Consider the following 12619-nt stretch of genomic DNA (forward strand, 5'->3'; position numbering starts at 1 on the left):
CAAATCTACTCCTTTTGCAGATCCAAATTACGTGACCTGTCTAAGGAGACCCCTATCCACGCAGTTGATAATCTTATTGGCCCATCCCCTCGCAAAACGACAATATCCATTCTCTACCCCACCATTAAAAAAACCCTTCTCAAACTGGACCCTGAATCACTCTTTGCTTCTTGGTCCAGCTGGGTACCTGATGAGGATATCTCTGATTGCATACTGCAAGGATGGCACAAAGTGAGGAAAGCGGTAATTAATGAAAGATGGCGGGAAACATATTTCAAGCTAGCCCACAAAGCACTGTACGGTTTCAATATACTCCCTTCTCCTAATTTCCCCGACAGAATCACAGAATGCCCTAAGTGCGCAGTTCCCCTGACTAACACCTGGCATGGGGTATGGACTTGTTCCAAGACTGTTGACTACTGGCAAATGGTTCTGACATACATACATGACACGTGGAACATTACACTCCCTGCCACCCCGCGTTCGTTACTTTTCCATCAGTTCCGACCCCCCGATCAGCACACTTCTCACCTCCCCAGGATCCCCCAATTGATTCATGTGGTCCTATTGGTCGCCCTTAGATGTTTGTTTGCCGCTTGGCTATCTCCTGATTTTCCCACACATCATAGACTCCTGACTCAGTTAAAACTATATTGCCATATTGATAGACTTGATACTGAATGTCACAAGACAACTCGCACTCAAAAGTTTTTTTCAAGTGGGAAGTATTTATCACATCCACGTATTCTGCAAAGAAATAGCGGACATGGTTCGGCCATTTGAATTTACTGAATGGTATTGCAGGGGGGAATTGGGGGACACCTTAGGAGCTCTTAGGCCCCCTACTGTGAGGCCCGCAGAAGCTACAGCCGCAGGGCAGCACCCATAACTTGCTGTCTTTACTATCTTGATGTCAGTATAACTTGTTTACCTGTTTACTATGTTTACTGGTGGCATGTCTCTCCTACACCCCTTGCATGGGCAATAGCAGTTTCTTATTTGCACTGTTTATTTGTAACTATGTCCTTAGTGTTGGGACAGTGTTTTTGTGCTCTTGTGTCATTTTAATGAAACTTTAATAAATTATGTTTAAAAAAAAAAAAATAACTAAGACTCCTAAGTCCTTTTCCATGTCAGTCTTCCCAAGTGTTCTCCCATTTAATACATAATCCCAGCCCACATTTTTCCTCCCCATGTGCATTACCTTACATTTATCAGTGTTGAACCTCATCTGCCACTTCCCATCTGTAACCTCCAACCTATCCATATCCATTTGTAACAGTGCACTGTCCTCTATAGCGTTTACCGCTCTACAGAGTTTAGTGTCATCTGCAAAGATTGCTACTTCACTATTCAACCCCTCTACAAGGTCATTAACCCCTTAAGGACCGAGGGTTTCTCCGTTTTTGCATTTTCGTTTTTTCCTCCTTGCCTTTAAAAAATCATAACTCTTTCAATTTTGCACCTAAAAATCCATATGATGGCTAATTTTTTGTGCCACCAATTCTACTTTGTAATGACGTCAGTCATTTTGCCCAATAATCTATGGCGAAAAGGAAAAAAAAATCATTGCGAGACAAAATTGAAAAAAAAAACGCTGTTTTGTAAATTTTGGGGGCTTCCGTTTCTAAATAGTACATTTTTTGGTAAAAAATGACACCTTATCTTTATTCTGTAGGTCCATACGATTAAAATGATACCCTACTTATATAGGTTTGATTTTATCATACTTCTGGAAAAAATCATAACTACATGCAGGAAAATTCTGACCCCTATAACTTTTTTATTTTTGTGCATATGGGGCGGTATGAGGGCTCATTTTTTGCGCCGTGATCTGAAGTTTTTAGCGGCACCATTTTTGCACTGATCGGACTTATGATATAAAAAGTGACCAAAAATGCACTATTTTGGACTTTGGAATTTTTAACACCATTGACCGTGTGGTTTAATTAACAATATATTTTATAATTCGGACATTTCCGCATGCGGCGATACCATATATGTTTATTTTTATTTTTATTTACATTGTCTTTTTTATATGGGAAAAGGGGGGTGATTCAAACTTTTAATAGGAAAGGGGTTAAATGATCTTTTTTCACTTTTTTTCACTTTTTTTTTGCAGTGTTATAGCTCCCATAGGGACCTATAACACTGCACACACTGATCTATTACATTGATCACTGGTTTCTCATAGGAAACCAGTGATCAATGATTCTGCCGCTTGACTGCTCATGCCTGGATCTCAGGCACTGAGCAGTCATTCGGCGATTGGACAGCGAGGAGGCAGGTAGGGACCCTCCTGCTGTCCTGTAAGCTGTTTGGGATGCTGCGATTTCACTGCGGCTATCCCGAACAGCCCACTGAGCTAACCGGCATACTTTCACTTTAGACGCGGCGTTCAACTTTGAACGCCGCGTCTAAAGGCTTAATAGCGCGCGGTACCGCGATCAATGCTGCGCGCTATTAGTCCGACCGTTATAGATCGGGAACGGACACATGACGTTCCAGTACGTCATGTGTCCTTAAGGAGTTAATAAATATATTAAATAGAACAGGACCCAAGACGAACCCCTGTTGTACCCCACTAGTAAGAGTCACCCAATCAGAATAAGTACCATTAATAACCACCCTCTGTTTCCTATCATTGAGCCAGTTACTTACCCACTTGCACACATTCTCCCCAGCCCCATCCTTCTCATTTTATTTGAACCTTTTATGTGGCACCGTATCAAATGCTTTGGAAAAATCCAGATGTACAACATCCAGCGATTGCCCCTGGTCCAGTCTGGAGCACAACTCCTCATAAAAGCTGATCAGGTTAGTGTGACAGGACCAATCCCTCATAAAGCCATGCTGATATGGGGTTATACATTTTACATACAACGGAGGTTAAACTAAAAGGTCTATAATTCCTGGGGTCACCTTTTGATCCCTTTTTAAATATTGGTACCACATTTGCCATGCGCCAGTCCTGGGGAACAGTACCTGTTACTATAGAGTCCGTGAATATTAAAAATAGGGGTCTGTCTATCACATTACTTAATTCCTTTAGAACACGGGGGTGAATACCATCTGGACCTGGTGATTTGTCTTTTGATTTTTTGTAGGCGGCACTGTACTTCTTCCTGGGTTAGACAGGTGACCTGTACTGGGGAGTTTAGCTTATCTTGCTGTATTTCACCTGGCATTTAATTTTCCTCAGTGAACACAGTGGAGAAGAATTTGTTTAATATATTTGCTTTTTCCTGATCCCCGTCTCTACGGTAGAGCCAGTATCCGACAGCGAAGTCAGCCCAGTTTTCCATGAACCCAAACCTCTCCTTCCTACACCAGCTTCTGAGCCACTTGTTTACCTCCCTGTTCTCCCAATGCCTCTCTGGTGTGGCTCGTGGTACTGGTAATATTTCAGAAAATATTACCTTGGAGGTCCTTGCCTTAAGCTTGTGGCCTAAGTCCCTGAAGTCATTTTTAAGGACACTCCACCTCCCTCTTACTTTGTCATTGGTGCCAATATGTACCATGACCACTGGGTCCCCAGCAACCTGTCAACCCGATCCGCGATGTTCCGAACTCGAGCGCCAGGTAGACAACACACTGTTCGGCGATCCTGGTCTTTATGACAGATTGCCCTGTCTGTTCCCCTAATAATTGAGTCCCCCACTACCAGTATCTGTCTGGCCTGTCCTGCACTCCTCCTTACCTCCTTCCGGGAGCAGACAACCCCCTGGCGTTCAGAGGCAGAGTCCTGCTGCAGTATTGCTAGCTATGAGATGGCATCCTCTCATCCACCAACCGGGCAAACTTATTGGGGTGTGCCAGATCAGGACTAGCCTCCCTGACACTTTTACCTCTACTCTGTTTTCTAACTGTATCCAAGCTAGCTGCCTGACTGTCCTGCACCTCCGTCCCACTATCCTTCCCCACCTCTATCCCAGAGAGTACTTGCTCAGTGAGCAGGAGACTCCTCTCCAAGTTGTCAATGCTTCTCAGTGTTGTCAGTTGCTCCTCTAGATCCAGGATCTGGGCTCCTTTCCTTTGGAGACTGGGCCATAGGGCAGTATTCCAACATGATACCAACCCCAAACACACCTCCATGACGACCACTGCCTTGCTAAAGAAGCTGAGGGTAAAGGTGAAGGACTGGCCAAGAATGTTTCCAAATCTAAACCCTATTAAGCATCTATAAGGCATCCTCAAACAGAAAGTGGGAGAGCGCAAGGTCTTTAACTTCCACCAGCTCCATGATGTCATCATGGAGAAGGGGAAGAGGACTCCAGTGACAACATGTGAAGCTCTGGTGAACTCCATGCCCAAAAGCCTTCACGCCCACTCCCATAGACTTCCATTGAGGGGGCGGGGCTATGACATCACAAGCTCCCAGTGTCGGCTCCAGCATTGGGAACAGTTTGTTCCAAACGCTGAGCAGCAGAGTACCCCTTTAAGGCAATACTGGAACATAATGGTGACCATACAACATTTTGAAACTTTGGGCCCAATTGGGACATTTCCAGTTGGGGGGTGTACTCACTTTCATTGTCACAATTTAGACATTAAAGGAGAAATGCTGTGACAAACTTTTAACATTCCCTGTGCCCGGGCTGCTAAAACAAAAACAAAAAAAACTTTAACTCACCTTCCTACGTTCCCCTGTTGCGCAGATACTGGCGTCCCATTCCTCCAGCACTGCTCAGGTCCCTGCTTCTTAGGCTCGGAACGTCACACTGCAGTCAGCGTATTGCCAGCCGCAGCTATGTCCCGCCTCGGCCCGTGATAGGCTGAGTGCACTGTCATGTAATTCTGTAGTATCCACCTGTCCTAAATCAGTAGGACAGAAAAAAATCTTGAGTAGGGCTTATGTATTAAAAGTTCCATCTGTCCTATTAGTCTGCCGGGTTGGAGAAATCCCAACTATTTGAGATGCTGATAGGAAGTTTATTACACCATGCAGCATAATATGGGTCAGAGGCGTAACCAGAATTCATAGGACCCCATCGCATAGGGTCTTCTACCACCAAATAACAGAAAATTGAAAAAGAAGGATAAGTATCAACAATGAAAGGTATTGATAACTGTGCCATCTATCAGAGAACCCACATTGTAGCGCTAGACCAACTTCTTTTTCCATACAAAAAAGTACCCTATGTGGTCCCCTCAACCACTGGTCCTCATTGCAGCTTACCACAGCTATAGTTATGTACATGAGCTAGGTCAAATAGAACTGATGTTAAATTGCAGGTAAAACCTTTGTGCAGATTTTTATTTTCTTTACGTCTCATATATTTATTTTGTTATTACTTACATGAGTCATTAGCTGTCCCACTGGGTGCAGACACGTCCTCCTGTGTGTCACATGTAGAGTTTCCCGACCCTGTGGCACAGACGGTATTAGATGTAGAAGAAAAGCCAAAAAATTTCTACTATCTTGTCTTAAAAGCGTTTTCTCTGCAGTGAAACAATTAAGTTTCATGACAAATAATACAGAATTAAAAAAAAAATCTTATTGCATTGTATCAATCAATAAAAGAAAAAAATGGGTACATACCTTTTACCTGAGGTCGGAGGTCATTGAGTTGCAAGTTGGATGGCAATGACATGTGCTCCCGAGGCAGACAACTGTTATTGAGCTTCATGTTGTTGGAAGTGCTGTAATATATTTAAAGAAACTTGAACATTCAAAAGCATGCTCTTTACTATAGAAAGAAAACCTGAAGCATAATACAGTATGAACACATACATATACACACACACACAGACAGATATATATATATATAGTGTCCATGAAGAAGAAAGAAGAAATATCGGCACTCACCGGTGTGGCTGTAAAGTCTTCTTTATTGAGACATACTCACGGTAGGGGTACAGAAGAGAGGGATGGTGGGGGGACAAGTGGTGGCGACTGAGCTCCTGTTTCCGGCTCCTGTTTCCGGCCGGACGAAGCACTCTTGGCGTGCGAAACAGGAGCTCGGTCGCCACCACTTGTCACTCACGCAGTGCCGCACCATCTTCTATGTGTATATATATATATATATATATATATATATATATATATATATATACAGGTGTCAATTCCTGGGGGAAAAAAGTGTGGGAACTCACCCAAGATTTCCAATTAAGGGCTGGTCCAGCAATTGGGAACCCTGTGTATATATATATATATATATATATATATGTATATATATAGTAAATTTGAGTGCAGAACCTCTTGCCACAGCAGGGCCAGGTGCCTCTGTACAGATGGTAGTTACTATTAGCCCAACTGTTTCAAGTTCTAACCTGTCTAAAGTTTCCTGGATCAACACAATTAACCTGCCAGAGGGTTCTTCAGGAAGAGCTGCAAGATTCCTGTCCTAGCCAAGGAGAGGTGGTGACCGCTGCAACTGGGATGGCATGTAGCCTACCTACTAAAGAAAGTTTGCTATGGCGAAGAAAGGTGAGCCATAATAACACTCACCCTTTCATGTGCCTTTTCTTCTACATTTGTTTTGTTTACTACCCTTTTTGGCGACAAAGCCTACATCTTCAGTTCCTGCTTTTGTTTATTACCAGCCTGTGTAGGACAGTCAACATCAATGCCACAGGACTGATACATATACCCTCTACCAGCCTTTGTAAGACATTCAACATCAATGCCCCAGGACTGCTACATGTTCATTTTCAAGTTCCTGCAATGTTTAAGAACTGTGCCCGACTTATGTTGTGAACTCTACTACTTATCCTTATGCCTTCCTTGTTGGTAGCCTTAAATGAGTACCACAAAAATAATTTTTATACTTAGGATTGTCTAGTGGAGAAAATTTGCATAACCTAGATAGTCTTAAATTGTGCTTATAATTAGAGATGAGTGAACTTTTCAAAAATTCGGTTTGGCCGTTTCGCCGAACTTTTCCGAAAAGTTTGTTTCAGGTCGAATAAAGTTGCGGCGAAACTGTGTTAAAACAGCTATTTCTGGCCTACAGAGAGCCCCAATAGGGGTGTAGAACACTTTGCCTTGCTGTAATACGTATAGGGAGTGTGCTAGGTTAGTGAAATCATACTGTTATTCACTTTGGCATGCAGATTACAGGCATTGCCATTAGAATCACCGCTGCAGGGAGACCATAAGGTGTCAAAATTGAAGAGGATAAAGAGATCTTTTATGTCCTATTTAATGTACTTTGATGTGAAAATTAAATTTTTACATTACCCATTCTGGCGAGCGTCGAGCTGGCGGTCCTCCGCCAGGCGAGATATCACCTGTTCCAACCCCTGACTCTCAGTGCCCCCCTGATCATGAAAGTACGAATGTTTCATTTAATCACATATGGTTTATTGCTATTGCTCCAACATGTTTCATTGGATTCTTGTGATAATTCCACCTGTCATATGATGCTGAGGGCCAAAGGGCCTCAGTCTTGAAAAAAATTACTAATCCTAAGATTAAAAGATGAATGTTGAAATCTCTATTGAAGATGTATGTTAGCTAGTGCTACCATCAAAGTTTTTTTGGCCCAGGCCCAGCACAGCAGTAAGCGAAGTAGTTCCTGAAACACACAGAGTAGAACAGGAAGCAGCATGAGTACACAAGAAGGGGTTCACAACCCTTAACATTAAAAGGTGAATATTAAAATTTCTATTGAAGATGCATGTTAGCTAGTGCTACCATCCAAACATTTAAGGCCCAAGCCCAGATGCATCAGTAAGCCAAGTAGTTCCTGAAAGACACAGGAGCAGTAAGGCACAGGCATAAGCAGTACCAAAGAGGGTTTCATAGCCAGTTACATTGAAAGATCAATGTTGAAATCTCAATTAAGCATTTATGTTTGCTAGTGCTACCATAACATATATTGAGTTAATTTCCCAGTCCCAGCAGCATCAGAAAACGATATATTAGCTGAATTACACAGCCTGGAGGTGGGGAAAGCATAAGGAGCCCATATAGTGTCTGAATGGTACAGCCTGAAGGTGGCTGAAGCATGAGGAGACCATATAGTGGCTGAATGACACAGCGTGGAGGTGTTGGCAGCATGAGGAGACTATATAGTGGCTGAATGGTAAAGCCAGGAGTTGCCAGCAGCATGATGGGTAGACACTAGGCCTTCACAATCCCTAAGATTAAAAGAGGAATTCAGAAATTTAAACCAAAGATTTTGGATAGCTAGTGCTACCTACCATAACAAAATGTGTATTCCTAGACCCAGGCCCAGCAGCAGTATCAGTAAACCATATATTGCCTGAATGACACAGCCTGGAGTTGGCTGAAGCATGAGTACACACCAGGGCTTCACAATCCCCAAGAAAACACACAAGAATTTTTGAAATTTAAAATGAAGATTTTGGATAGCTAGTGCTACCATAACAACATTTTCTGTCCCAGACCCAGGTCCAGCAGCACTATCAGTAAACCATATATTACCTGGATGACACAGCCTGGAGTTGGCTGAAGCATGAGGAGACCATTGAAATGTATGTTTTTTTTAATTTAAATTTAAGATTTTGAAATTCAAATGAATGATTTTAAAATTGAACTCTTAACTCCCAAGTTTTAGTGTCCCGGACCCCAGCGTGTGGGTACAAAGAGCCAAATTTAACAAGCCACCACAGGGTTCCTGTGGCCGTGAGATGTAGGCACAACATTTCCATTGCCCTGACCAGCCATTGTTCCAACACTTTTCACATAGGCAAACCATGTGAAGAACAGCGTGACACCGCCGTGGCTTGCACACAGGGTATGCTGAAGGGCCACTGAGACTTGTCCGGGCAGTGGAGGCTGAGGACACGGTGGAGGATGAGGAGGCGGAGTCACACAGGACCAATGGGCTGAGAGAGTGGAGCAGGAAGCAGTATGAGTACACAAGAGGGGTTCACAACCCCTACAATTAAAAGGTGAATGTTGAAATCTCTATTGAAGATGCATGTTAGGTAGTGCTACCATCCAAAAATGTATGGCCCAAGCCCAGAAGCATTAGTAAGCCAAGTAGTTCCTGAAAGACACAGTCAGGAAAAGGCATCAGCAGTACACAACCCCTAAGATTGAAAGATCAATGTTGAAATCTCAATTAAGCATGTATGTAAGCTAGTGCTAAACATCCAAAAATGTAAGGCCCAAGCCGTGAAGCATCAGTAAAAGGCATCAGCAGTACACAACCCCTAAGATTGAAAGATCAATGTTGAAATCTCAATTAAGCATGTATGTAAGCTAGTGCTAAACATCCAAAAATGTAAGGCCCAAGCCGTGAAGCATCAGTAAGCCAAGTAGTTCCTGAAAGACACAGGAGCAGTCAGGAGCAGGCATCAGCAGTACCCAAGAGGGTTTCATAAACCCTTACATTGAAAGATCAATGTTGAAATTTCTATTAACCATGTATTTAGCTTGTGCTAAACATTTATACATTTAAGGCCCAAGCCCAGAAGCATCAATAAGCCAAGTAGTTCCTGAAACACACAGTCAGGAGCAGGCATCAGCAGTACCCAAAAATGTTTCATAACCCCTTACATTGAAAGATCAATGTTGAAATTTCTATTAAGCATGTATTTAGCTTGTGCTAAACATTTATACATTTAAGGCCCAAGCCCAGAAGCATCAATAAGCCAAGTAGTTCCTGAAACACACAGTCGGGAGCAGGGATGGTTGGCAGAAGCATAAGGAGACAAAATAGTGGCTGAATGAAACCGCCTGGAGGTGGCAGCAGCAGCATCAGGAGTCCTGAAAGTGACCCGGCGACAGAGTGATTCGGTGGGTGGCAATACCAGTAATCAGTGATGAAGGTGGCTGGAATGTTTGTAACTTGGGAGCAGTGTTTGGCACTATCCATATTTGTGCAGTGTTGGTGTAGCCCCATGGTCAATCTACTCTGATGCATCTGGCATTGGTGGGTGTAAATCCTGGCTGATGCATGCCTGATTCATCTTCACAAAGGTCAGTCTCTCCTTGGGGTGACTATGGCCCCCGCCGCACTAAACACCCGCTCTGATGTCCCACTACTCTCTGGGCAGGACAGCTTTTCCATGGCAAACTCTGCAAGTTGCGGCCACAAATCAAGTTTGGCTACCCAGAAGTCCTGCGGATCTTCAAAGTGTGTTGGCATGGGCATGGGCATGTAAAGGTATGCCACCACCTGCTGGTTCAGGTCCTGCTCCAAGTCTACCTGCTGCTGATGAGTTGCTTCACTATGGGGGTGAAGAAAGGTACTTATCAGGGACTGTACACTCAGGCTGCTGCTGATGGAGCTGGTACTGCTCCTGCCACCCCACCCCTCCTCAGCAGCCATGGCAGTGGAAGGAGAGTGCAGAGGGCCCCCCGAGTAAGACCTGCTAGTGGATGGACGATGGTGCCGATATGCATCAGCCAACTGACTACATAGAATGTTACTGTAATAGGACATCAATTTTGTCCAATAAGGTGGAGACCCAGAAGTCATCCCGCTGCCGAATGGTGACAATTCAGCTGTCACTACGCAAGCAAGTGAGCATGCATCATGCCATTTGTGCAAGTGACTCGCAGGAACTCCCTGCCTCCATCTCAACTGCATACTGCCACGGTGTGTCTGGGTCCTCTGTCTAACCTTCCTCATAACTCTCTGGCTCCTCTAGTTCATCATGCTCCTCCTCTCCTGTCAGATGACTAGAAAAACCGCCCATCTCATCAAACCTAAACTGTGCTCCACTGTTCCCCTCATCCTCCTCCTCCAGTTCAGCCCCCACAGGGATCATGTGGCTGTGAGATGTAGGCGCAACGTCTCATTGCCCTGACCAGCCATTGTTTCCAACATTTGTTGTATGATATGAAGCAGTGGAATGACTTAGTTCATCCCGTTATCCTGGTGACAAACATATAATGTGGCTTCCTCATAGGGCCTGAGCAAACGGCAGGTGTCACGTATGAGCTGCCACTGGTTCACATTGAAGTTACACACGAGATTACCCCTATTCGCTTGGATCAAGAAATCGGTGATGGCTTTTCTCTGTTCGTACAGTCGGTCCAACATATGCAGGGTGGAATTCCAACGTGTGGCAACGTCACCAATCAGACTATGTTGTGGGATACCATTCTGACGCTGCAGCTCAAGGAGGGTGTGCTTTGCGGTGTACGAGTGGCTGAAGTGCATGCAAAGTTTCCTTCCCATTCTTATGATGTCTTGCAAATAGGGGAAAAACTTCAGGAACTTCTTGACAACCAGATTTAACAAGTGTGCCATGCAGGGCGCATGGGTCACCCTTCCTTGTCCCAGCACGGCCACGATGTTCTTCCCGTTGTCGGTCACCATGGTTCCTATTTCCAGTTTTCCAGGCGGAGTCGCACACTGTCATAGGACCAACGGGCTGACAGCATGGAGGAGGAAGCGGCATGACCTGTCCAAGTTGGGGTTTTGGCTGTGCAGGAACCACATTCACCCAGTGAGCCGTAAAGGACATATATTGTCCCTGACTGTAGTCACAGCTCTACACGTCGACGCAGCCGTGCACTTTGGTACACACTGACAGGCTCAAGGACTGGCCCACCTTCTCTTCAACAAAATTGTGCAGGGCTGGTACTGCCTTCTTCGCAAAGAAATGACGGCTTGGGACTCTCCACCTCGGCTTGGCACAAGTCATCAGTTCTCTGAAAGGTGCAGAGTCCACCACTTAAAAAGAGAGGGACTGCAGCACCAGCAACTTAGACAGGAGCTTATTCAGCTTCAGTGCCATTGGATGAGTGGGCGCATACTGTTGTCTCTTGGACATGGCTTTGCAGATGGATTGTTGGTGGAATGGCTGACTAAAAATGGGAGAAGCAGGAGCATCTGGAGCGACAGAAGAAGGGTATGACACGCAGCTCCCTTCGGATGAGGTGGTGGAGCTTTGGCTGGCTGAAGGAGGGGGAACTGGGTGATGCAGCAGGCTGGACCACTACATTGGAGCCACGGTCCTCCCAGGCTGCTTTATGGTGACGAAGCATGTGTTGACACAGGGCCGTGGTGCCAACATTGGGACCCTGGCCACGCTTCCCCTTCTGCCGGCATATCTTGCACGTGGCTATGTGAACCTCCTCCGGATGCTTGATGAAAAACTGCCACACCGCCGAGTAGCTGATTTTCCCACCAACAGTCCACGCTAATTGACTGCTACTGCCGCCGTCTCCAGGAACCCCTGTTCCACTTACTCCCGGAAAGGTAGGCTGCCGCGAAGCAGGCGGTCGCCCCCGGGCACGTTTGGGTCCAGAATTTCCCATTCTGCCACCACGCTGACTGACAACCATGCTAATGACTTGCTGGCTCAGCTGCTGCCTCACGGGCAACTTGCAACTCTCTTCTCCTGATGATGATGAAGCCCCTTCTGCACTGGGCTCCCAATTGTGATCGGCTTCATCATCATCGAGTTGTGTCTGCACGTCACTGATGTCCTCCTCAGGTTTCTCAACAGTGTCTGCTTCAGGACCCTGAACCCTGGCAACACCGCCTCCCACATCACTCTCCTCATCACTACTTGCCCGCCTAGTGGAGGAAGTGGCGCATGTCTCCTCCCCTTCTTGGCTGGGCAGTAGCTGCTGACTGTCCTCTATTAGATCGTCCTCAGTGAAAGATACTTCTGTAGGAGAGGGAACAGCATAGGACAGAGGCAATGGGAGGATAGGGACTGCTCCCGGGCCATGCCAATTGAGGGT

At 45.2% G+C, this 12619-nt stretch overlaps 1 protein-coding gene across 7 annotated transcripts in view; it reads right to left on the minus strand.

The window, feature by feature from the left end:
- The window catches only part of TMEM25 (transmembrane protein 25), a 216472-nt gene that overhangs the window by 54788 nt on the left and 149065 nt on the right, over positions 1-12619 (minus strand). For all 7 annotated transcript variants that reach the window (XM_056544130.1, XM_056544129.1, XM_056544134.1 and 4 more), the window contains 2 exons: positions 5543-5643; positions 5300-5368 (listed from right to left, as the gene is read on the minus strand). In XM_056544130.1, the coding sequence (XP_056400105.1) occupies positions 5300-5368; positions 5543-5643 (170 nt within the window). The remainder of the gene's footprint in view (positions 1-5299; positions 5369-5542; positions 5644-12619) is intronic.

Source organism: Hyla sarda, chromosome 10 (genome assembly GCF_029499605.1).
Source record: "Hyla sarda isolate aHylSar1 chromosome 10, aHylSar1.hap1, whole genome shotgun sequence".
Taxonomy (NCBI): Eukaryota; Metazoa; Chordata; class Amphibia; order Anura; family Hylidae; genus Hyla; species Hyla sarda.